This window comes from Theropithecus gelada, chromosome 4, assembly GCF_003255815.1.
Source record: "Theropithecus gelada isolate Dixy chromosome 4, Tgel_1.0, whole genome shotgun sequence".
NCBI lineage: Eukaryota > Metazoa > Chordata > Mammalia > Primates > Cercopithecidae > Theropithecus > Theropithecus gelada.
The window spans coordinates 119,154,835-119,179,624 of record NC_037671.1 but is presented as its reverse complement, the minus strand read 5'-3'; the positions used below and the strand labels follow the sequence as shown (position 1 = coordinate 119,179,624).

The window sequence follows — 24,790 nt, the reverse complement described above, 5'->3', positions numbered from 1 at the left end:
TCATAAATCCCACTGTCCTTTTCTTTGCCAAAAGTAAAAAAACAGATATTCAGGGGTCCAAGTCCAGCCGTAAATCAACTCTATACACTCATTTAGGAGGGAACAACCCTCCTCCCCTTTTCAGATTAGTATTATTAGCAATGTGATTCTTCAGTTTGTCTTTTTATTTTCTAGAACATCACTGTCCAATAGAAAGGTAATGTGAGCTGTGTGTGTAATTCTAAATTTACTAGTAACCAATTAAAAACAGTAATAAGAAACAGGTAAAACTAATTTTAATAACATGTTCTTTAATCCCAAATATGCAAAATTAGTTCATCATGTAATCAGTGTATAAAATTGAGATATTTTATTCTTTTTTTGTACTAAATATTTGAAATCTAGTGTGTATTTAGCATGTCTTAACTTGGACTAGCTACATTTTAAGTGCCCTGCTGTCCATGCATTTTAAGTGCACAGTAGACTTATGGTTACCCTATTGGATAGCCACGCTAGACTGAGGACTTCAGTGTAACAAGTGTAACACTGAAAATACATTCCTCATCCTAACCTGCAAAATTAAAACTTTAGAAAGCAACTGTTTTTGTCAGTAATCTTTATTCATTTTTAATACATCTTTATTCATTGAATAAACATTTATTGAGCACCTCCTATGTACCAGAGACTAATTACTGAAAATATACTGGGCTGAAGAGCTCATTGTCAAGTGAATGAAAATGATCTATAAACTGATAAATATAATACATCGTGATTAATGCCGATAAAGGCATGTATAACATGACGTGGAAACAAATAAGTGGTGACTGGTTTTGGGTAAAAGGTGTTGAACTATTTCACCAATTCAGGGTATATGAACTCGGTCTTAAAGGATGATAGTGGTGGTATAAGACAGCAAAGAGCAGGGCAAAGTTATCTTAGAAGGCACAAAGACATAAACAAAAGTGGGGTGTTCTTGGAAAACTACTAATAGTTTAATATGACCAGAGTTTAAAACACCTTTGGGCAAGTAGCAGGAAATGAAAACAGAATCATGTAGAGAGGCAAGATTATATATCAAAGTATGATAAAAAGTTTGAACTTCATAATGGAGGCCTAGTAATTGAGTTTATAGTGAGAAGCATCAAGTTTACATCTTAAAAATATCAGTTTAATGATAGTACATCTGGTGGGCTGGAGGCAGAAGAGGGTGGCTAATTAGGAAGCTATTGCATTAATAAACAAATAATGGAGATTTCATTAGAGGAAATGGGAAGAAATGGACATGTAGGAATGAAATTCTGGAATTAGAATCAGTAGGACTTAAACCAATTATTTGTGGTTTGGTGGTTTGAGGGGTGGGGAAATAGGGCATAGTAAGAAGGAGAAATCAGATATGGCATGGAAGTTTATGTGAGTTATTAAGTCAGGTTTTATAATTAATCAGACCTTTTAACTGACTAGTCACGGTAGTTCATAGGTAGTTAAAAGAACAAGCACATATTTTTGTTCCTCCAGTGGCATAGCATTTAAGAAGTAAAATGACACCTAGTGGTGAAATCCTTTAAATGTCTTTTCATTTGTATGTGCTTAAAATCATGGGTAGTGGCTTATTATTTGATTTGATTTAGAAAATGCTTAGCCTAGAATCATAGATGAATAAATAAACCTATCTAGACCATAAGCAGTAATCAGAGACATTATTTAAAATATCTTCTATGCATATCAAAGATTTGTTTTTTTCCAAGCAAAAATAATACAGGATGATCACTCTAAACACTGCAACATTTTTCATTTGCAAAGAAAATGAAACGACTCTATTAGCATCCTCTCAGAGGGACCGAAATAGAAGTTAACTTATAAAGGAATAATAATCAGACTGACTTAGACTTGTAAGTCTGAATGTTAGAACACAATAGAGCAGTATCAAAGGACTATTGAACAGGAAGCAAGTTAGGAGTTTTGTACCTAGCCAGGTTTTTTGCAAGATTATAGAAGCTCAGACTTGGAAGGATTTAGCAAATACCATCTAATGTCCTTTAGAATTTGTTCCAACCTCCGAAAGATTGATGTTGAATATTGAAATAAGTTAAAGGAGTTTATTTCTAAATAATTGTTTCACTTCATAAAACAAAATCATGTTTGAACCTACATATAAAATTTGTGTCTATAATCCTAAATTCTGTCAGCCTGACTCTCCCGCTAGAACTCTGCATGGTAGAAAGAGGATATAAACCAGCTGAACTTCTTCAGAGCAAACATTTAAATTTTTTACTGAAAGGTAATATACATCTCTATATAGTTTGGAATAGAGGTTGAAGTTCTTAATTTATTCCTTGTATGACACAAGGGACTACTTTTCAGATTTAAGCCTCCTTTTTTCAATACCTTGTATTTTCCTTGCAATTGTCTCTCCCACCTCAGCAGTCCTTTCCTTTCTCCTGGCAGTTCTTTCCAGTTCCTTGGTTACTTCTGTCACTTCTTGGTTCTTATAAATTGGGCTGCTAGAGATTCAAGATTCCATGTACAATCATATCTTCATAAGGAGGGGAAGCGATGATTCTCTAGGATCTTAAATTAAGACAGGATTAAATGTTCCATTACCAGTCAGTATACAGGTATATATTTATAAAAATTTAATATGGGTGATAGTTGGTACTAGTGAGGAGAGAATGATGGTTCAATAAAATGGCCTGGCAAGTAAATATTTATGTCAAAACCCATCTGATTATACACTTTAAATATGTGTACTTTTGTTGAGCAGTTATAGCTCATTAGAGCTATAAAACTAGCCTAGCACTCAGATGATTGATAGCTTATTAATTATTAAGAGGAAAATGTCTTCCCTGTATCAAAATACACATCAGAAAATAATTAATGTAATAGATGAATCTATTCAAAACTATAAGAAAAAGCAGATTTATGTGATTTTGGTGTGGGGAAGAACTTTCCAAGCATAAAACCAAAGAGGGGAGTGACCAAAAACACTAATAGTTTTTTTTTTCATACACATACCTCATTACATACAATCCTATCCTACCAGTTCCTTCTCCCTCAGCCTTTTCCCATGTTAGCAGCCCATTCTCCTTTCTTATCCCACGAGGTAAGCTGTGTCAAAAATCTTACAGATGTTCTTCTAAAATATAGATATTTCTGAAATTTTGTATATTAACACATATACACACAAATAAACATGAGATTATTTTTCTGATCATTGTTTTACAAAAAGTAGGATTATGTTAGTCTTTCTGCATCTTTAAAATTTTTTTAAATTTTTGCAAGTACGTAATAGGTATATATGTATTTGTGAGGTACATGAGATATTTTGATACAGGCATACAATGTGAAATAAGTACATCATAGAGAATGGGGTATTAATCCCCTCAAACATTTATCCTTTGAGTTACAGTAGGGTGACTATAGTTCAATAATAATTGTACATTTTAAAATAACTTTTAAAGAGCAGAACTGGATTGTTTTTAACCCTTTTTTGCATCTGAATCACTGTACTTTAGGAAGATTCCTCCAAATGTTCTGGCATTTCTTTTATGTTAATGGCTGTGTAAGAGCCAGTTGTTTCTATCACAACTTATTCAGCTATTTCAAATTAGTGGGCATTCCCTTTGTTTTTATTTCTTAAACATTGCAAACTATGCTGCAGCTACCATCTTTGTACATATGCCATAGAAATTGGTCCTTTTGTTTATATGGAATAAATGCTTCGGAGTACAGTTTCTACCCCTAAATATTGACGTTTTATTATTTCTAATAAATGTTCTCAAACCATTTTTCAAAAAAACTATATCCTTCAGATTTCTACCAGCCATGTATGAGTATCCGTTTCCCAAGGTACTTGCCAGTAATAGGTGTTATGACTCATTTTACTTTTTTTTTTAACTTCCTGTTTGCTCAGGATCTCAAAGTCGGCCAGAAATGAGTGACTGGGTCCTTCTCCGTTCCTCACTCTTTCCTGGGCAGGCAGCATTTTAGACCCCCAGGAATGTGTCTAGTTTTCTGAGCTTTTCTTTTAAGTTTCTGCCTGAGTTCCATTTGCTTCAACTGAAACTACAGCCTTAGATAGCTGTAATACTTCTAACAGATTGCATTTATTCTGAAATGCCCTGGAGGCAGGGACTTCTGTCTCCCATATTTGAGGTGTCAAATGAGATAGCCACAGCACTTTGGGAATAGTGTTTTCCAGAGAACTGCAAATTCATACAAAATGTCGATTGTGCTGTAGCAAAAATGTTTTTAACAGAGCTCCAAGAAAACTTCAGTCCTCTCTGTTGGCTAATACTACTGCATTTTCATGGCTAGCCTACCACTGAGCTGGGTAGCCAGGGGATAGAAATAGACCTTCCTTAAAAATATCACAGTTCCCTGTCCCCGGACCCCTCATGTTACTGAAGTTCAGTAGTTTCTATTGGGTAGATGATTTTTCATCTTGTTAGCAGCTTGGTCATTCTCCAGAGTTCTGAAATGGTTAACTTTAGTTGTTTTACTAGTAGTTTCATTTTTGTGGGAGAGCAAGTTCACCGAGGTCCTCCTGTTATTGGTGGCATATATCTGAGTTGCCAGTAGTGTATCAGTATGGGTCTGCAGTAACCTTCATTCTTGCCTCTTCAGAAGAAAGAATTCAACTGAGGGGCAAAACAGAAAAAGAGACCAAGGCAAGTTTCAGAGCAGGAGTGGAAGTTTATTAGAAAGGCTTTAGAACAGGGAAGGAAACACTTGAAAGAGACCCAGGTGGGCAACTTGGAGAATGAGTGCAGTGTTTAACTCTGACCCTAGGACTTCATAGGCGTGCCCCTTCCCACGATTCTTCCCTTAGGGTGGGCTGCCCGTATGTGTGGTGCCCTTCTTACCCTTGGGAGGTGGACACGTGCAGTGTGTTTAGGAATTCGTACACTTGTCCATCTGAGGCTTTTCTCCGTTTTCCAGTGGAGTGCCCCCCTCCCGAAGGTCATACTCCACCATGTTGTTACTTACCGCCCATGCCTGGGAAGTTGCCTCTCCCTGGCACTAGCATTCAGTTAACACTTCAGTGCAGCAGGTGTGGACCATCAGGAAATGGGTTCTCCCTGGCACCAGCTGCCCATTTATCGCTTTTAGTGAGGCAGTGTGATAATTGTCAAACCACTGTCGAACCATCACCCAACATTTCTAGAGCCCTCTCCTGCCCTGCTCATGCCTGTCTCCCTACCTGTAATATTCACTGTATCATCTTGGAAGTCGATCTTTTTGGTAGTTTCCTTAGCTGTTCATAGGCAGTTAGTCTACCAGGTGTACTTTAAGATCATTTTGTCCAAATTCAAGAAAAGCTGTTGAAACTCTAATTACATTAAATTTATAAATTAATTTTGGAAGAATAGATATTTTAGGATTTCATATTTTCTTAAATTGCAACTTATTGAGGCTGATAAACTTGATTATTTAGATGTGGACTTCTGTACAATTTTTTTTAATTTGTAAGAATTCACTAGGGAAAATATTTGCAACATACATGATTGACAGAATGTTAATAAGCCTAGAATATAAAATTTATTTTCTAATACAAGGAAGATGACATAGAAGCATTGATAAAGGACAGCAAACTATTTTTTAAAAGAAGTATACATGACCACAAACAAATCAGATTAAAATAAGTTACCCTTTTTATTTAACAATCAGCAAAAAGAAAAAAAAATTGCTACGGGAAGGTATGGCAAAATACATGTCTTACGCTGCTGATAGACCTGTAAATTGGCACAACCTCTCTGGAATACAACTTTACCCAGATATACTATATGCCAAACAATGTTTGTCACCGGGATACCACAACGGAAAACAAATACACTAAAAAAGTTCACTTTCCTGGCCGCGTGCGGTGACTCATGCCTGTAATCCCAGCACTTCAGGAGACGGAGGCAGGCAGATCCCTTGAGCCCAGAGTTGGAGACTAGCCTGGGTAACATGGTAAAACCCCATCTGTCATCTCTACAAAAAATTTAAAACAATGTATCCAGACATGGTGGTATGCACCTGTGGTCCAATTACTTGAGAAGCTGTGATGGGAGGCTCACTTAAGCCCAGGAAGTTGAGGCTGTGGTGAGCCATGATCATGCCACCACTCCAACCTGGGCTGCAGGAGTGAGACCCTGTCTCAAAAAAAGAAAAAAAAATTTACTTGCCTACAATTTACATACATGCCAGTTAGGCAAACAGTAAACAAAGAAGTTAAATATAAAGAATACTAGAATGTGACGGGTGCTATGGAGAAAAAATAAAGCTGTGAAAGAGGTAAGAGGTGTTGGGTTAGGGGTGAGTGTCAGGAATTCCTCAGACCATTCCTAAGTTAGATGATTTGTCAGAAGAAATATAATAATGTGGACAGAAATTCTGATGCACTCTAACATTGAGAGTATTTTTTGTATGCCAGTTTATAACCACTGGTTATTACAACTGGCCCACTCACTTTTTAATCTCCACTTCTATTTCAATTGAGCTCATTTGAGTAAAGGTACCAGGCTAAAATATATATGTAAGAATGTTGTTATCTTTTCCTTCATTCTTGTTAGCCTTTGTTGAGATCTAACAGATACACTGTATTCCAACAATAGATTAAATGAACTCCAAGACAGTGGTTAATCTCTGAAATATGGGAAATAAATGTTGTATTTTCTTTCTTTTTTTTTTTTTTTTTTTAGTTTTCTATAGTTTCTGCAGTGAATATGTAGAAATAGATAACTGAAATCAACATTTTAAAAAATATTTAGAATTCTTTGACAAAATGAGTCTCTAACACATTTTATAGAGGTTGGTGTATTTTAGCAGTCTTTTGGGTATTACAGTGGATGTATTTACTTGAGAATAAATATAAATGATTTTATTAGCATAGGGCTTAATATTGCAGCCTGTCACACTGGGGTGAAAATGTGATGTACATTTGTTTTTCTCAAATCTTGCTATTTTAAAATGAATTCATTTAGCAAGTTAAAATTTTATTTTGCTTATCTGCAATTAAGAACATTGGAAAAACTATCGATTTCTCCTGCTAGAATTTTGTTACATAAGTGTTCTTACTACGTTATTAATTATATTTGCTTTTTAGCACCAAATTTCGAAGAGTAACTTTGCTTGATCATTTAAAAAATATCTTATCGTGTATTAAATGCCTCTTTCAAAATCACTTTAAAGTGTTTCATGGTGTATTTCATTATATTTCACTTTCATTTTGTAAACTATCAATGTAAGAATGTAGAGTAAATTAGAATTTTAGAATTTAATGCAGGAAAATATATTTTAGGAAAACAGTTAAAGGATGGGAAGAAGCCAGAACCATGCAAACCTATCCTCAAGGTGGAATTCAAAACGACTAGATCTGGGTAAGATTTTACTTCATTGCCAATGTTCATTGTATATAATTCCTCAAATAGCATGGAAGGCTATTTTATCATTAATTTTGAAGGCCTATTTTAGCATGGTCTCCACCATTCTTAAATTTTATGCTTTTTTTTATTTAACAAAAGAAGTAAAGTTGGTAAATTTAGGATAAAATACTTTTTGTGCTCTTGTCTTTAGTAGTTTTACACATTATCTTGGAAAGTTTGAATTATTTTTCCTGTTAAACTTCGTACCTTCTCTAGATGAGTCTTCAGTAGCAATAGTGTTTATTCACTAGTGGTCATTGTGGAATAATCAGTGAAGAAAAAAATATTTAAGATTGAACTATTTTTACTATATATATTATGAAAGTTATATGTATTCTTCAGAAATTAAATCTCATGTAAGAGTATCTGCCAATTATGATAATAATTACTGTTTAATATTGAGAGTTTGTTGGTTGTATTTGAAGATATTGATTGTCACTATATGAATTAGGTATGAAAATTAGATTGCTTAAACATTTATATATTTTACATATATTTTTGTATGTGTCAAATGTTAGATTAAAAAATATAATAAAGAAAAAAATGTAAAATGTCTGTGAAAATTCCACATCTCTTTAACTTCCAAAAGAAAGCCTTTTATTTATGTTCTAGCTCCCCAGGAAAAGTATGTGGTTTTATTTACTATGGCTTTTATTTGCTACAGCTATGTTGGACAGTGAATATATATATAGTATAGTGCAGAGGTTCTCAATTTGTGGTCCCTTGGCCAACAGCATTAGTTGAGAACCTGTTGGAAATGCAAATTCTCAGATTCCACCGTATACCTACTGAATCAGAAACTCTGGGGTCGGGACCCAGCAATCTGTGTTTTAACTAGACCTACAGGAAATTCTGATGCACTCTAACATTTAGAAACACTGGTGTATTTTTTGTATGCCAGTTTATAACCACTGGTTATTACAACTGGCCCACTCACTTTTTAATCTCCCCTTCTATTTCAATTAAACTCATTCGAGTAAAGGTACCAGGCTAAAATACATATATAAGAATGTTGTTGTCTTTTCCTTCATTCTTGTTAGCCTTTGTTGAGATCTAACAGATACACTATATCCCAACAATAGATTAAATAAACTCTAAGAGGTGTAGCATCTGTTTGATTGTTGCATCCTTCATTATGTGACCTGTAGCAGTTATCTGACTTCTTTGTGGTTCATTTTCCTCACTTATGACGTAGATGGATAAAATATCAGACATTAGTTGTGATTAATTGAGATGATAATGTATATAAAACATTTCAAGCAGTTCCTGGTATATAATAAACTCTATAAATGATTGAGAAACCATTTTTTTAGGAAATCCCCTGCCACCAATTGATTTTTATTTGTTACATTTGTCCTACGGCAAAGGAATTAAAATAGGAAAAGCATGGTAGCAAAGAAAGAAAAACAGGAAGAAAACCAGAAAAAAAAATCTATGATTATAATACAAAGTGAAATGAATTGGCTAAATATTTAAATTAATAGTGACTAGGTTCTATTCTTATCTAGCTATTTTAACAAGTATTGACTGGCAACAAAGGCAATAGTTCAGGGAAGATTTTTTCCTCTGTGTTTCACCTGTTCCAGTGTTTACTCCTAAAAAATGTTAATATTTATGAGTTCAGGTTTCTTCAAGATGGCAGTAATACTTTTTCTTTCATAGAATTAGAAATGAAAATTTAAAGTGTTCTGCTCTTTTGAAAGCATTTGTAAATACAGTCATCCACTGCCTAACAGTGTCATGATCAATGGTAGACAATATATACAATGACGGTCCCAATAAATTATAATACTGTATTTTACTGTACCTTTTCTGTGTTTATATACACAAATACCATTGTGTTACAGTTGCCTACAATACTTAGTACAATAATATGCTATATAGGTTTGTAACCTAGGAGTAATAGGCTATACAGTATAGCCTAGATATGTAGTATATCATCGAGATTAAGTTAAGTTCCACTCTATGATGTTCATACAATGACAAAATTGTCCAATGATGTATTCCTCAGAAGGTATCCTTTGTCGTTGAATGACATTGTTATACTGTTAAGTGGATCAATAGGATCACCATTTTGTTACAGTGTTCTCTACTTTCTCAATTTCTTTTGTCACCTAAGATGGGAAATTCAGTAACTTAAACATATTTTTCTTTTCTCTCAGTCCCTGGCCTCTTTCCTTGAAATAGCTTTCCACGTTACAATATGCAACCGAAATTGAGAACTGTGCTACCCATTCCCACCTAGAGCAGAATCAGCCTCTATTCATTAAGCTGGGCAGCGCTCATCTTTTTTCTGTTCCTATCAGGTATCATAAGCAGATGCCAACAGAATGTATTGTACAGTTCCTGTTGGCAAGTTACCAAATTGTATAAAAAGCCATCCTTTTATTCTCAGGGTCTTCTACGTTTTCTTCTCTTTACCAAGAAATAATTTGAGGTGGATTCCCTATCATCCTTTGTGGCTCAGCAAAACTATGCAACCTTAAAGATACTCTAGCCTCATTGGCCAGATTACGTCCTCTAATAATATACTCTCAAAGCATGTAGTACTTTTTCTTTCTACACCCTATACATGTCATTAGTAATGAAATTATTTATTGAATGTATGTCACCTCTATTAAACATTCAGCTCAATGAAAGCATGGTGGTGCTGAATGTGAAGAAGAAGATAGGCAGATATATTGAAAAGATAGTAATAAAGAGCTAACTGTTAAAAATGCTTAGTTTAATTCTGAGGCAAAGGCAAATTCTGACAAAAAAAATGAAATTGAGGTTACATAGCTTTTATTTTCTGATGAAATAAAGCAAATAAAACTTAGATCTGGAGAAACCAGATGTTCTCTTGCATAGGGAAATAAAGTATTTTAATAGACATGGAACCAGTTCTTTCTTAATAAGAAGTCGGAAGTTAAATGTTAAGTCAATTCCATTGAAGTTGTTTCTTTGAGAAACTAATGTGAATCAGGTATGAAGTCTCGTGGTGAATGGCAGTCAGCACAGTGTTGTGTGAACTCTGGTGTCAGACTACCTGGGTCTGAATCCCACCTCAGGTGTTTACTCATTGTGTAATCTAAGGCAAACCAAATAAGCCTTCTCTGCTTGTTGCTTTATCTGTAAAATGGGAATAATAATAATATTATCTACCTCATTGAGTTGTTACAAAAATTAGATAAATATATAAAGCACTTGTAACATGCTCTTTATACCAGTTGTCTCACATGCATCACTAGTATATGTCTCACACACATCACTAGTATATGTCTCACACATACTGGTTGTTTCAGATGTTTGATTACCTCTGACAAACACCTAAAATGCAGTTGTTCACTTATCGTGCTTCCACAAAGCAAGTGTACAAGTGGCAAGGTTAACCAAATTTTATAACTGAAGAATCTAGTATTCCTTCCTAAATTGAGAATCGTATTTATCTGAGAGAGAAAGGCTGTGATTTAAAAAAAAATTTTAGTCCTTTTTGATGTAAAAAAAAAATTTTTAGATATCAAATATGATGGTTCATTAGTGGGTTGTGAAAATAATTTTGCCAGTTGTGACCATCAATTTCTAAATTATAAACTAGAATAGGAAATAGCGCTGCATATTTTAAAGGTAAGTATTGATTCATGAAACTTTTATTCAGTAGCATATATTTGTCTGTATACTGAATCATGAAGTAAAATGCACTTCTTCCTATGGGTCATGATTAAAATATTTGAAAGTCCCTGATTTAGTAGAAATAATTGACGATTTGGATTATTAGACTTGGGTCCAAATCCCAGTTCTGCCACTTACTAACTGTATTATCTTTGGTAACTTACCTAACCTCACTGACCTTTTTTCCTTACCTTAGTAAAACAGAGACAGTAATTCCCACTTTATGAAATTATTCATGAAGGACTAAATGAAATAATATGTATCTGTCACATTATAAGTATTTGATAAACTCTAGTTTCTTTTCATTTCTACTTTTACACTTTTCTTTTCACTAGTAGACTATATAAGAAGGTGTCAGTGGGGCCAGATTTTCAACAAGAAACAACTTTGGATGGGTTCAAACAGGTACTCAGATTAACTCTAGAGTTTTGAGCTACAGAGCATTAGAAGAGTTAGTTTTCTTCAGAAATGATCACCATTCAAATAATTACCAGCTTTGGGAAAAGCATCTATTTATTATGGAACCTAAAAGCGAATATTGGATCCTTGAGCAAGACAGCTGACTAGAGGTGCCTGGTGTTCATCACCATCCTCCCGACACACACACACACACACAAAAGGACCAAAAAGAACAGACTAGAGCCTCTGAAGGAAAGTGATGGAGTACAGAAAGGGAGTGGCCAGTTCCCCATGGAGCATGGCAACCCAGGATGACAGCATAGGGGGGAGCAAAACACCCTGACCCTGCTGCCCTGTCTCCCACTTTGAGCCAGGAGGCACTTCCCCTTGTGGAGAAAACATAAGCCATAGGCCCACAACAGTCCCCATTACCACTGCAGGCACATGCAGTCCTTCTCTGATAGAATTCTACAGTACTCATAGGCCCAGAGCCCAGTTTGTAGAGCTTCAAGTAACTTCCATGAAATTGCACTGCTCCAGAGAATGAACAATGTGTGTATCCTCACCACCCCGTAACCCAAGCTGCTATATAGTATGGTGCCATCTTGAAATTGGAGTCAGTGCTTGAGTGCTCTGCTCAGGGACCAGTAGCCACTTCGTTTGTCCACTCTTGAGACTCCACTGTCATTCCACCGTGCTCACATGGGTGACTACAATGCCATGATCCCAGTTGCTCAGAGCCTGTGGCCAGGAACAGTTGTGGCTCTGGTGCCCACACCCATGCAGCATACTGCCCCCCAAAAAACAGATGGTCCTGTACAATGAGGGAGACAGCCCTGGGCTGGCTACAGTACTACATGTCCTTGCTCCTTACAGGAAAAACAGCCCAGCAGACCCTCACCTGGCAGATCAGCACCTGAACCAGTTGAACTGGCATGAACCTGTGCCTTCAGTAGGAAAAAAAAGCTCAGCAAACCTGCCTGTAGTAGGTTCACCCCCCAAGTCAACCTGAAAATCAGCCAATCAGTCCTAAACCTGGCTAAGCTGTACCACTCTTGCCACAGACGTCTATAGCCTAAGTCACTGAGGCACTCACAGACATTGCTGAGATGGTTTATAGCTGAAGAAATTGCATGGAGACTGCATGGTGCCTCCACCCAGAACCAAAGCCAACACACCCTACCCAACTAACATAAGACCCATATACAGGAATAAATCTTTCCCTAAAGAGCTACTCCATAAAACTGGAATAGGTGACTGTTCAACCAAATGTGCAGATTCAGTGTAGGAACACAAATATGAAAAAGCAAGGATGCATGACATCCCCAGAGGAACACAATAATTCTCCAGTAACAGAATCCAAAGAAGAGGAAATTCACCATATGGCCATAAAGAAATTCAAAATAATGGTTTCTTAAAAACAAAACTCAGCAAGATACAAGAGAATACAGATAAACAATTCAACAAAGTGGGAAAAAAATAGGAAATGCAACATAGTTAGCATTTTTGAAAAGTGCAAACAGAAATCTTGAAACTGAAGAACTTAAATGAAAAATACAATTGAGAGTTTCAGCAACAGACTACATCAAGCAAAAGAAACACTTTCTGAATTTGAAGATAGGTCTTTTGAAATAATCCAGCCAGAGGGTGGAGAAAAAATAAGAATAAAAAGAATGAAGCAAACCCATGGAACTGAAGAGTTGCATTTAAATATACAAATATTCACATAATATTTATAGAGGGAGAGAAGAGATGGAGGAAAGGCACAGAAAACATATTTAATGAAATAGTAGCTGAAAATTGCTCAAGTTGGGAGAGATATGTATATTCAGATCCAGGAAGCTTAGGAGTTTCAAGTAGATTAAATTCAAAAGGTCCTCTCCAAGGCACATTATAATCAAACTGTCAAAAGTCAAAGAGAATTCTAAAAGCAGAAAGAGAAAAGTGTCTTGTCACATGTAAGGGTATCTTTATTAGATTATCAACCGATTTCTCAGCAGAAACCTTGCAGGTCAGTAGAGAATGGATGATATATTCAAAATGCTGAAAGAGCAAAAAAAAAACTGTCAGCTGAGAATACTATACCCAGCAAAACTATCCTTCAGAAATGAACATGAAATAAACTTTTCCCCAGACAAGCAAAAGCTGAGATAATTCATCACCACTAGATTGACTTAAAAAGAAATGATTACGCTGAGTCCTATGACAAGAAGTGAAAGGCAGGTAATTACTGTCATGAAAACATGAGAAGTTATAAAACTCACAGGTAGAGATAAATGTGTAAGCAAACTTGTAATACTCCAATACTATGATGATGCTATGTAAATCTTTCATACCTCACCTATTAAGGTTAAAAGTCAAAACAGTCAGTAATAACTACAGCCACAAGTAGTTGTTAAGGAGCATGCAATAAATAAGGATATATATATATAAAAACAAAAATGTCATTTTTGTTGAGAGAAGGGTTGAGAAATGTTGAGAGAAGGGTAAAAGTCTAGAATATTATTATGCAGCTAAAATTAAGTTGTTATAATTTAGCAGCATAAAATACTCTGTTACAATTTAGCAGCATAAAATACTCTGTTACAACCACGTGATTATTTGTGTTACACTCATGATAACCATCAAGAAAGAAATCACAACAGATGCACAAACAAAAAAGAGAAAGGAATCAAAGCTTAGTACTGTAGAAAAACCACCAAACCACAAAGCCAAACAACAAGAAAGGAAGAATGTAACAAGGAATACAGAAAAACCAGAAAGCGGTTAACGAAATGGCAAGAGTAAGTTTTACCTGTCAGTAATTACCTTGAATATAAATGGATTAAATTTCCCAATTGTAAAAGAGACAGTGTGAATGAAAAAAAAAAAAAAAACAACTGTATGCTACCTACTATAGACTCACGTCACTTGTACAGATACACATAGACTGAAAGTGAAAGTATGGAAAAAGATATTTCATGCAAACAGAAACCAAAAGTGATCGGGTTTATAAAATATCAGATAAAATAGACGTTAAATCAAAAACTATAAAAAATGACCAAAAAAAGTCATTATGTAACAATGAAGACATCAATTTAGCATGAGGATATAAGTATTATAACTATATATGCATTGAACACTAAAGCACACAAATTATTACTACATCTAAAAGGAGAGATAAACTGCAATACATAAGCAGTAGAGGAATTCAACACCCTACTTTCTGCAATAGACACATCATCCAGGGAGAAATTCAACAAAGAAACAATGGATTTAAATTGCAGTGCAGACCAAGTGGATCTAACTTACATTTACAGAATATTCCATCCAATAGCTGCAGAATGCACATTCTTCTCAGCTGTGCATGGAACATTCTTGAGGAGAGATCATATATTAGGCAAGAGCAAGTATTAACACATGTGAGAAGATAAAGATCGTGGCTTTTTGGCCACAGTGGTATAAAACTAGAAATGAATTACAAGAGAAACTTTGGAAACTATAAAAATACATGGACATTACACATCATGATCTGAATAGCCAATGAGTCAATAAAGACGTTGAAAATGGAAAATAAATGATTCTTGAGACAAAATGGGAAAACAATATACTGAGGCCTGTGGAATACAGCGAAAGCAGTCTTAAGAGGAAAATTTATGGCAATAAATATCAGAAAAGTAGAATAATCTCAAATAGACAACCTAACATTGCACCTCAAGGAATGAGAAAAAAGTGAACAAACCCAAAATTGGTAGGAAGAAAGAAATAATAATGATTAGAGCAGAAATATACAAAATAGAGACTAAATAAAAATGCAAAGTAGCAATGAAACAGTTTGTTTTTTGAAAAGTTAAACAAAATCAAGCCTTTAGTAAGATTAAGAAAAACAGAGAGATGACTCAAATTAATAAATACAGAGATGAAAAAGGAAATATTACAACCAGTACAAAATAGAGACTAAATAAAAATACAAAGTAGCAAGGAAAACAGTGTGTACAAAATAGAGACTAAATAAAAATACCAAATGTCAATGAAACAGTTTGTTTTTTTAAAAGTTAAACAAAATCAAGCCTTTAGTAAGATTAAGAAAAAAGAGAGATTACTCAAATTAAAAAATTCAGAGATGAAAAAGGAAGTATTACAACCAGTACAATAGAAACGATCACAAGAGACTATGATGAATAATTATATGCCAACAAATTGAGTAATCTAAACAAAAGTGTATAAAGTTCTGGGCACATAGAGCCTACCAAGATTGACTTAGGGAGAAATGGAAAATTTCAACAGACCAATAACGAGGGAATTGAATCAGTAATAAAAGTAGTCTCCCAGTAAAGAAAAGCCCAGACCCGGACAGTTTCAGTGCTGAGTTTTACTAAACATACAAAGAAGAATATCAGTCCACCTAAAACTGTTTCAAAAACTTGAAGAGACGGGAATTCTTCCAAACTCATTATATGAAACCAGCATTATTCCCATACCAATAATAATTCCTGAAACTATTCTAAAAAATTGAAGAGAATTCACCCCAACTCATTCTGTGAGGCCAGCATCACCCTGATACCAAAACCCAGTAACACACAACAAGAAAATAAAGCTATCAACAGTACCTCCTCTGATGAACATAGATGCAAAAGTTTTTAACAAAGTATTAGCAAACTGAATTAAACAGTACATTAAAAAGATCATGTACCACAATCAAGTGAGATTCATCGTAGGGAATTTCTTGTGCACTTTCACCAGTTCTATCCAACATAGTACTGGAAGTCTTAGCCAGAGCAATTAAGCAAGACAAACACATCCAGATTGGAAAGGAGACAGTCAAATTATCCCTCTCTGCAAACAGAATGACATTTTGTATGTATAGAAAATCCTAAAGACTCAACTGAAAAACTTAAAACTAATAAATGAATTTAGTAAAGTTGCAGGATAGAAAACGTACAATAGTCAGTATCATTTCTATATGCTAATAGTGAACTAACTGAAAAAGAAGTCAAGAAAACAATCTCATTTACAATAGCTACTGAAAAAAAAAGATAGCTAGGATTGAATTTAACAAAGGAGGCAAAAGATCTCTGCCCTGAAAACTATAAAACATTGAGGAAAGAAATTGAAGAGCACAAATGGAAGTACACCTCTTTTTCATGGATTGGAAGAATTAATATTGTTAAAATGTCCATACTACCTAAAGTGAGCTACAGATTCCATGTATTTCCTTTCAAAAACCAATGACATTGTTGGCAAAAATAGAAAATTTTCTAAAATATATATGAAACCGCAAATAAATTTAAATAGTGAAAGTAGTATTTATCCAAACAAGTAAACACAAAACCCAGTGCTGAAGACATCACATTACCAGACTTCAAAATATACTACAAAACTGTAGTAATCGAAACAGCATGCTATTGGCATGAAAAGAGATGCATAGACCAATGGAGTAGAATAGAGAGCCCAGAAATAAATCTGTGTATCTATAGCCAGCTGATTTCCAACAAAGATACGAAGAACAAAATTTGGAAGGGCATTCTTTTCAACAAATGTTGCTGGGAAAATAGGATATCCACATGCATAAGACTAAAACCACACCCCTATCTTTCACTATATACAAAAATCTGCTAAAAAATGTATTAACGACTTAAATGTAAGACCTGAAAGTATGAAACTACTGGAAGAATACATGGGAAATGCTTCATGATATGGGACTGGGCAAACATTTTCTTGGGTAGAACCTCAAAAGTGTAGGCAACAAAAGCCAAAATAGAAAAATGGAATTACATCCAATTAAAAAGATTCTTCAGAGCAAAGGAAACAGTCAACCAAGTGAGGAGACCCTCTACAGAATGGGAGAAAATATTTGTAAACTGTACATCTAACTAAAGATTAATATACAGAATATATAAAGAATTCAGTTCAATAGCCAAAAGCAAAAAAAAGATCTGATTAAAAAATGGGCAGAAAACCTTTAATACACATTCCCCAAAAGAAGAAATACGAACAACCAACCAGGCATATGAAAAAATGTTTGACGTCACTGAACATCAGGGAAATACAAATAATACCACAATGAGATATCACCTCACTCTGGTTAGAATGGCAGTTATCAAAGAAGACAAAAGATGAAAGTGTTAGTATGTGAAGAAAAGGTAACCCATACATATAGTTGATGGAATGTAAATTAGTGCAGCCATTATGGAAAATCATAGGCGGTTCCCCAAAAAATTAAAAATAGAATTACCATATGATCCAGCAATCTCATTACTTGATACATATCTGAAGGAAATGAAATCAGTATGTTGAAGCAATATCTGCATTCCCATGTTCCCTTTGTGATCTTGGCACTTGGTCTTACATCTGTTAAGAAAAAGTCCACAGGCATATTTGTATGTAATTTCATCTAATGAGTGAAGATCTCTTTGAGTCTATAGACTTTTACAATTTGGAGTGCCTCATCAGTTAACCTTACCCTTTTTCATGTTACTTTTGGTATGTCAGTCAAAAAATGTTAACCTTAAATTGTTGAATTTTACTTCATCATTGTCTTCAGAAATAGTCATTCTACAACCCGCCCCAGATTTGTCTATATAATCTTTATTCTCTCAAAACTAGAATATTTTCTCTCATTCTTAATCCCCAAATCTCTCACCTAACTATGATAAATTGCCATTCACTTTCTTGTTTTTAAGATAACTTTTGTTTTTTTTTTTGTTTTTTTGGTTTTTTTTGAGACGGAGTCTCGCTCTGTCGCCCAAGCTGGAGTGCAGTGGCACGATCTCGGCTCACTGCAAGCTCCGTCTCCTGGGTTCATGCCATTCTCCTGCCTCAGCCTCCCGAGTAGCTAGGACTACAGGTGCCCCCCAACACGCCCAGCTAATTTTTTGTATTTTTTTGTAGAGACTGGGTTTCACCATGTTAGCCAGGATGGTCTTGATCTCCTGACCTCATGATTGATCTGCCTGCCTCATCCTCCCACAGTGCTGGGATTACAGGGTGTGAGCCACCACACTCGGTGCTAAGATAACATTTTGACTTACATTTGCTTAGCACAATTCTGATGTCTTCTCCCTACACTGTATAATAAACTAATGGATAATTCTACCTGTAGTAAGTAGTCAAATACAGGGAGCAATCAAACCAGCTCACATGGTGAGATTACCACACTACTTTTTGTTCTTGTGACTTCAGACCTGCTACTGCTGTATTTTTAATCACTTTTCTGGGGAAAGGTGACTATTATAGCTTTGTGTTATAATCCCATATTGCCAGAAAATTACATCTACTAGATTGATAACTCTGCCTTTTGACATTAGAACACCTCTTTTAGTAGCTGTGTGAGTATATGCCCAAGATTGAGCTTATCCATGACTCAATTTGAAGTTCTAAAATCCTTACCCCTTTATTTTTAAGCTCTTCCCTATATTTGTTTTTTAATTCATCACTGTTGAATTTAAATTGATATTACATATATAACGAAGCCTACTGTTATATGCCTACTGTGAGCACCTACAGAATGGTTTCTTGCCAGCTCCGAACCCTTTAGAGTCAAAACTCCCAACACTGGTATTTTATCTTGAAACACACTAAAATAAACAAGTAGAAAAGAGGACTAGGAAATTCTGAACAGACACACTCATACAAAAAGAAAGCCAGCGTAATACGCTCTGAGGCTAAGATAGTTTGGTTTGATAGTTTGGGGCCACAGAATGATTGATGAGAATGATAACAGAAGGAAGGCCAGGAGATATATTGTAGGAAGGATTAATTTGTGAGAATACCTTATTAGCATCATTTCAAACACAAGCCAGGATTTAGGGACATTAAAAGAAAGAAAAACAAGGCCGGGCATGGTGCCTCATGCCTGTAATCCCTGCACTTTGGGAGGCCTAGATGGGTGGATCACGAGGTCAGGAGTTCGTGACCAGCCTGGCCAGTATGGTGAAACCCCATCTCTACTAAAAATGTAGAAATTAGCCAGGCATGGTGGCATGTACCTGTAATCCCAGCTACACAGGAGGCTGAGGCAGGAGAATTGCTTGAACCCTGGAGGCAGAGGTTGCAGTGAGCCAAGATGGCACCATTGCACTCCAGCCTCGGTGACAGAGTGAGTCTCAAAAACAAAAAAAAAGACAAATTGGTGGATTCACAAGGGAAAATGCATATTGGCGTATAACATGTATTTGGTGAGATACAGGTATCAATTATGTATCTTTATTGATTTTTATAGTCAGGTTTTTTTATATAGTAAATAAAAATATAGGAGTGAGTATGCTTTCTTTTTTGATGTCATAGATAATACAGTAGTGAGAGTCTTTTGTTGAATTATTTCATTATAATGAATTTCCCATGGTGAAATTTTGAAGGAAAGAGGTTTTCTATGGCTTTTGACAAATTGCCATATTGCTTTTCAGTAGTATCTGTGTATACTTTAAAGAAGTGAGTATAAAATATACCAATTTCATAAATAACCTGATCAGTATAGGATGATTTTTGTTTTATTTTGTCAATTTAATACTGGTATAGTTTGACTGTGTCCTTACCTGCATCTCATCTTGAGTCGTAGTTCCCTTAATCCCCATGTGTAGTGGGAGGGATCTGGTGGGAGGTAATTGAATCATGAGGGTGGTTTCCCCCTGCTATTCTTTGATAGTGAGTAAGTTCTCACGAGATCTGATAGTTTTATAAGAGGCTTCCCTCTTTGCTCGGCTCTCTGCCATGCGAAGAAGGACATATTTGCTGCTCCTTCCACCATGATGGTAAGTTCCCTGAGGCCTCCCCAGCCATGCTGAACTGCGAATCAATTAAACCTCTTTTCTTTGTAAATTACTTAGTCTCAGATATGTCTTTATTAGCAGCATAAGAACTAACACATACAGTAAATTGGCACCAGAAGTGGGGCGCTGCTGAAAAGATATCCAAAAATGTGGAAGTGACTATGGAACTGGGTAACACACAGAAGTTGGAACAGTTTGGAGGGCTCAGAAGAAGACAGAATTGTGGGAGAGTTTGCAACTTCCTAGATACTTGAAGGACTCAGAAGACCGAAATATATGGGAAAGTTTCGAACTTCCTGGAGACTTGCTGAATGGGTTTGACCAAAATACTGATAATGATACAGACAATGAAGTCCAGACTGAGGTGGTCTCAGATGGAGCTGAGGCACTTGTTGGAAACTGGATCTATGGTGAGTCTTACTGTGCTTTAGCAAAGAGACTGGTGGCTTTTTGCCCCTATCCTAGAAATCTTTGGAACTTTGAACTTGAGAGAAATTATTTGGGGTATCTGGTGGAAGAAATTTCTAAGTGACAAAGTGTTCAAGAGGAAGCAGAGCATAAAAGTTCGGAAACTTTGCAGCCTGATGATGCACTAGAAAAGAAAAGCATATTTTCTGGGAAGAAATTCAAGCCTGTTGCAGAAATTTGCATAAGTAACGAGGAGCTGAATGTTAATCAACAAGACAATGGGGTAAATGCCTCTGGGGCATGGCAGAAACCTTCACAGCAGTCCCTTCCATCACAGGCCCAGAGGCCTAGGAGAAAAAAATGTTTTTGAGGGCCAGGTCCAGAGTCTTGCTGCTTTGTGCAGTCTCTGGACTTGGTGCCCTGTGTCCCAGCCATGGCTAAAAGGGGCCAATGTAGAGCTCAAGCCATTGCTTCAGAGGGTGCAAGCCCCAAGCCTTGGCAGCTTACGTGTGGTGTTGGGTCTGCATATACTCAAAAGTCAAGAATTGAGGTTTGGGAAGCTTCACCTAGATTTCAGAGGGTGTTTGGAAATGCCTGGATGTTCAGGCAAAAGTTTGCTGCAGGGGTGGAAGCCTTGTGGAGAATCTCTACTAGGGCAGTGTGGAGGGAAATATGGAATCAGAGCCCCCACACAGAGTCCCCACTGGAACACTACCTAGTAGAGCTGTGAGAAGAGGGCCACCATCCTCCAGACCCCAGAATGGTAGATCCACTGACAGCTTGCACCATGTGCCTGGACAAGCTGCAAACACTCAATGGCAACCCATGAAAGCAACCAGGAGGGGTCTGTACCCTGCAGAGCCACAGGGGCAGAGCTGTCAAGACCATTGGAATCCACCTCTTGCATCAGCGTGACCTGGATGTGAGACATGAAGTCAAAGGAGATCATTTTGGAAATTTAAGGTTTAATGATGGCCTTTTTGGATTTTGGATTTGCATGGGGCCTGTAACCCCTTAATTTTAGCCAATTTCTCCCATTTGGAATGAGTGTTATTTACCCAATGCCTGTATCCCCATTGTATGTAGCTAGAGTTACATGGTTTCATATTGAATCCAGAGTTTGAGGGGGTATGAGGCTTGGGTTGAGATCCTCTGTAACATCCTCACGTTCCTCTGACAAACCCACAGTGATAGAATAAGTCGAGTAATGGTATTAGAAGTCTCAACTTGTGTGCTAGGCTAGTGTTGCTCAAATTATGGCTGTAAAGAGTTTCTGTGTGCTAAATTATCTGAGATAAGATAAGTACAGAAATCAAGACTGAATATAGAAACTTGAATTGCACTTGACATTGTTGCAGCATTTACATGCACATTCACAGTTGGTGTTTGTTTTACAAAAGCATAGCTTTTCAACAAATTAAAAAAAAAAAAAATTTAAATACTTCTTGACCACAGTTTGGAAAGCAGTGTTTGAGACAACATGTATTTAGGCAAGTGTTTCAGATTCATCTTCTGATATTTTCAATTTTATTTCTTTTTTCCTTCCAGCCCTTCTATTAAAGAGATTTTTGAAAATTTTATTTTGGATTATTTCACTTTGACTTGATAGATTTAAAAACTTAGTAGAAAAAAATTATTAATTTTTTTTAGTGTCCTTCACAAGTTTGGTTTTTAGTCTTAACAGTTTATGCATATGAGCCTATTTTAATTGACATATAATCTGCAAAATAAATCTGAACTTTTAATTTTTATTTTATGTGAAAAATAATTTAATACCAAATAGGAGAGTGTGAATTTCTATTAGACTTTTCAAATTAGGTATTAATAGTTTATATTTGAAATTTGAGTTAAGAATTTTAGGAATTTGATATAGGGTCGTATAAAGTCAATAATTATTTATTCATTCATTAAATACATATGTCTCTGGACTTTCTGCTAAGCACTAGGAATAGAGTGGTAAAGTTTAGGTATTAGTTACCAGGTAGCTCTCAAGAGCTAAGGTACAATTCTGCTTACCAAATATATAGTTATTAAGTGTTCCCTCTAAAATGGAATTGTACATATCCATTTGAAAAAAATTGTTGAGGGTTTGGTTAAATCAGTAATGCAGACAATTAGTAATGTAGACAATGTCATATGAGATTGACTAGAGCTTAAATCCCAATTTTTAAAATACATAGAGATATAGAATAATATAGGTACTAATTATGCAGAACAATTATTAAAATAGCACAGCAATTAAATTTCACCCTCCTGTAGGTATGTTCCCCAAATCTGGCCATGTATGGGAAGCATCTGAAATGCTGGGCCCCATGCTCCAGCATTTCCAATCCATTAAGTCTGGTGAGGCAGTGATCAGCTCAGCTGTAGGGTTAGTGGTATTTTAAATATTTCTTTGACAAACACCTTGTCAAAGAACCTAGCTGCAGTTTTGGGGATGTAGAGCTAAAACATGCAGAGGGAAAGCAGATAAACAGTGACGGTGAAGTGTGGTAATGCTGAGTAGAGGTATGCAGAAGGTAGCTAGGAACATGGAGGGGGCCCCCAACTCTGTCAGGGTGAGTGGGCTGGGAAGAGTTTCTGTGAGGAGATGATGATTGGAATGAGTTTTGAAGGAGGAACGGGAACTGACTAAACAGAAAATGAGGGAAAGTACATCTGTCAATGAACAACTCAACTGAATGCTATCACACAAAAGTAATTGTGGAGATGAAAAGGAGGAGACAGATTCTAGAGATCCTGATGGAGTAAACAGGATGTGTCTGCATGATTTGGAGTCCTTTCACCCATTATCATGTCCTGGCTTGCTCACTGTCCTGCAGCCCCACTGGCTTGTTAGTTCCTCAGGTACACCCAGCTCGTTTCTGACCTCTGGTCTTTGCGGTGGCAATTCCTGCTGACTAGAGTGGACCTCCTTCTTCCACAAACTCAGTTCTTTGAACGGCTGGCTCTTTTTGATGTAGGTCCCGGCCCAGTTGCCATCCCTTCTGGGATCTATCCTCATCGTGCTATCTCACTGTCACTCCTGTGGCTCTGCCCTCACAGTCAGCCCACCACTGAGCCTTGTGTTGGTCTTCATAGTATTATAATACCTATCACAATGTGTTGTCTGCCTAGACTAGACGTAGGAGCACTGCTTTATTCCCTGGAACACAGGTGCTCAAAAATACTTCAGTGAATGAATATGTAGTATTATGGAACTGAGTTTAACAAGTTAGTTATACAAATGGCTTTTTGGATAGAAGTGGCACTTTTAAGTGAAGAAGGTGTCATATGGAAACATAGCTTCAGTGGAACCTATTGTTAAGGCAGGCCTGGGAAGGTAATCATTGGCAGAAAGCATGTATACTCCATCAAGTGTCTAGGTTCTTAAAAAATCTAATCAAACTGTTAGGCTTCCAAACTGATGTCTTTCTAACTTGGCTGTCTTCCAAAGTGAGAAGAGTCTTGGTTAACACCCAATATCATTAGAAGGGATTCTACCAAATTCTACTTAAAGTAATAGAATAAAAACTGTTATCTCTAGACCTTCTTATCATAAGGCTTACCTTTTTATTTTAAAAGAAAATAAAATATTCTTCACCTTTGTAATTCATGTTACCTAGAAATAGTTAAATCCCTAGAACTTTTAATAAAATTCCAAATGCTTACAAAAACTTTGAATTTTCATAACTTTTGCTGTGTAGTGCTAAAATATTGAACTTTATTTTATCACTGTATTTATGACTAATTTTTTTAAGATGGTTATTAATATTTACTCTTCAAGTGTGAGGCATTACAATGAAAAAACATATAACCTATGAAGGTTCACGGTTTGGATGGTTCTTGCCTGGCAATCGGACAATTTTAAAGAGACAGCACATAAAATAGCACAAGTGAAATAGATTTGGCAAATGTTTATTATTATGAAAAAGAAAATTACCTTGGTGACAGGTCACTTGGCATTTCTTTCAAACTGTTTCTCTTTTTGTAAATATAAGTTTAGAAAATAAGTACAGGCAGCTTAGAAAGCCACGGAAGAAAGACTTACTTGCCTTCTGAGGATAAATCTACCTAGCTACCATAGTGTGAAGATTGTATAAACTGGTCACCTACCCAGGCTGATCTCCCTGGGTGCTTTGTGGCCATTTTATTATGTAATGTACACTATAATCTCTCTTCATTGTTCTGACATTAATAACACAGTTTTAAAAATAGGTT

General features: G+C 35.9%; 1 protein-coding gene across 3 annotated transcripts in view; it reads left to right on the top strand.

Moving 5' to 3' along the window:
- The window catches only part of STXBP5 (syntaxin binding protein 5), a 194,690-nt gene that overhangs the window by 87,165 nt on the left and 82,735 nt on the right, over positions 1 to 24,790 (top strand). For all 3 annotated transcript variants that reach the window (XM_025382961.1, XM_025382960.1, XM_025382962.1), the window contains exon 9: positions 7,262 to 7,340. In XM_025382961.1, coding sequence (XP_025238746.1) covers positions 7,262 to 7,340 — 79 coding nt within the window. The remainder of the gene's footprint in view (positions 1 to 7,261; positions 7,341 to 24,790) is intronic.